Source organism: Dromiciops gliroides, chromosome 5 (assembly GCF_019393635.1).
Source record: "Dromiciops gliroides isolate mDroGli1 chromosome 5, mDroGli1.pri, whole genome shotgun sequence".
NCBI classification, from domain to species: Eukaryota; Metazoa; Chordata; class Mammalia; order Microbiotheria; family Microbiotheriidae; genus Dromiciops; species Dromiciops gliroides.
The window spans coordinates 101,127,615-101,129,684 of record NC_057865.1 but is presented as its reverse complement, the minus strand read 5'-3'; the positions used below and the strand labels follow the sequence as shown (position 1 = coordinate 101,129,684).

The 2,070-nt window shown below is 43.1% G+C and overlaps 1 protein-coding gene across 1 annotated transcript; it reads left to right on the top strand.

Annotated features, from left to right (window-relative positions):
* Window positions 1-606: 606 nt before the first annotated feature.
* LOC122729781 (olfactory receptor-like protein OLF3) lies at window positions 607-1,563 on the top strand. Its single transcript, XM_043968840.1, has one exon. It carries the CDS (start codon window positions 607-609, stop codon window positions 1,561-1,563), a length of 957 nt encoding a protein of 318 aa, XP_043824775.1.
* The last annotated feature ends 507 nt before the right edge of the window (window positions 1,564-2,070 follow it).

Below are 2,070 nucleotides of genomic sequence, written 5' to 3'. Positions count from 1 at the left end.
AGTTGAGAGGTCAAAAGGTCATGGTTAGCAGGTCAGTGTGTGGCAACAAAATAGAATCAAATTGTCACAGTGATATCCAACTCATGGTCAGTGAATCTTAGAGTTGGAAGGAGCCTTAGTGGTACTCTATTAGAGGTCCTTAATCAGTGCTAAATGTCCTTGATAATATGGCCTCACAAAGACAATCCAGCTTCTGTTTGAAAACTTTTGCTTTGAGGTGATTCATTACTTTGTGAGGGAGCTCACTCCATTTGTTCTCAGCAGCACACATTTTAATCAATTGCCCTGCCTAAGCCAAGTTGACAGAGTTATACAATTATCCCAGCTGAGAAAATAACACACTTATTTGAAAGGCTATTGATTTGCTTTTCTTTTTTTTTTGTTTGTTTTTTTTTGTTTGTTTTTTAGGCAATGGGGGTTAAGTGACTTGCCCAGGGTCACACAGCTAGTGTCAAGTGTCTGAGGCCGGATTTGAACTCAGGTACTCCTGAATCCAGGGCCGGTGCTTTAACCACTGCGCCATCTAGCTGCCCCCTTGATTTGCTTTTCTAATCAAATGATTCTTGTTCTTTCTACTCTTCTCTACAGATTACTTCTCACAATTTAATGGGAACAGTTAACCAGACATGGGTGAGTTCATTCATTCTCCTGGGCCTGTCTAGAGACTGGAGGACTCAAGTGTTTCTGTTTGCCCTATTCCTGGCAATGTACCTAGTGACTGTGCTTGGGAATATCCTTATCATCATTCTGATCCGTCTTGATAACCACCTCCACACACCTATGTATTTCTTCCTCACTCATCTCTCTCTTGTGGATGTCTCTTATGCTACTACCATTGTCCCCCAGTTGTTGGTTCACTTCCTGGAAAAGGAGAAATTAATTCCATATCTGAGCTGTGCAGCTCAGTTATTTTTCTCTCTGGGTTTAGGTGGGATTGAGTTTGTTTTGCTGGCAACAATGGCTTATGACCGCTATGTGGCAGTCTGCAACCCTCTGCGCTATTCAGCCATCATGCATGATGGGTTGTGTGTCAGGCTGGTGACTGCCTCCTGGCTTGGTGGCTCTCTGAACTCTCTCATGCAAACTGCCATTACTTTCCATCTTCCCATGTGTACAAATCACATCATTGACCACATCTCATGTGAACTCTTAGCTGTAGTCAGATTGGCCTGTGTGGACACATCCTCCAATGAGGTTGCAATTATGGCCTCTAGCATCATCCTGCTCATGACCCCATTCTTGCTGGTTCTGCTCTCCTATATCAAGATTATCTCAACTATCCTGAAGATTCAATCCACAGAGGGAAGAAAGAAAGCCTTCCAGACTTGTGCCTCCCACCTGACAGTGGTGGCTTTGTGCTATGGAATGGCCATTTTCACTTACATTCAGCCCCACTCAACCCCCAATATCCTTCAGGAGAAGATGATTTCACTGTTCTATGCCTTATTAACACCCATGTTGAACCCTGTGATTTACAGTGTGAGGAATAAGGAAGTAAAGGGAGCCTGGCAGAAACTTCTAGGGGAATTCTTTGAATTAAAGACAAAGCTGACATCTTCATGATGTTAAGGGCTAAAATTCTAGCTAAACTGTCTAAAATATCCAATGAGTGGTCGCCAATAAATTATAAGCTTTAGCAAGAGTTAGACTTTTAAGCGTTTATTAAGGAGAATAAGAATTTGGTAAAGAGAGAGAGAAAGGCCTAGATTCCTATCTATTAAAGGGAGAACACATTTCTAGCTCCGCTCTCCACCAGAGTCCAAAGGGAAGCCCGAGACAGAGCGCTAGTCTCTTCCTTCTTCCTCCCACTACCCAACGTCACTTCCTGATGCCAAAGAAAAGACTCCTGGTCTTGCCCTCAAAGACCTTCGCTTCATGGGCGAAACTCTTCTACACTAAGTCTCCAGCAGGTGGTATCATTCTAATTGTTACAATGAGTCACAATGAGAGGCCACAGTGTCTTGTGGTCTTCTCCCCAGACTGGACTATGACAAGAGCTGCTTACATTTCTATCCTGTCTCTTTTGAGACACAGGAACAAAACTTGGATCTGTTTTATCTTTGCTTTCTA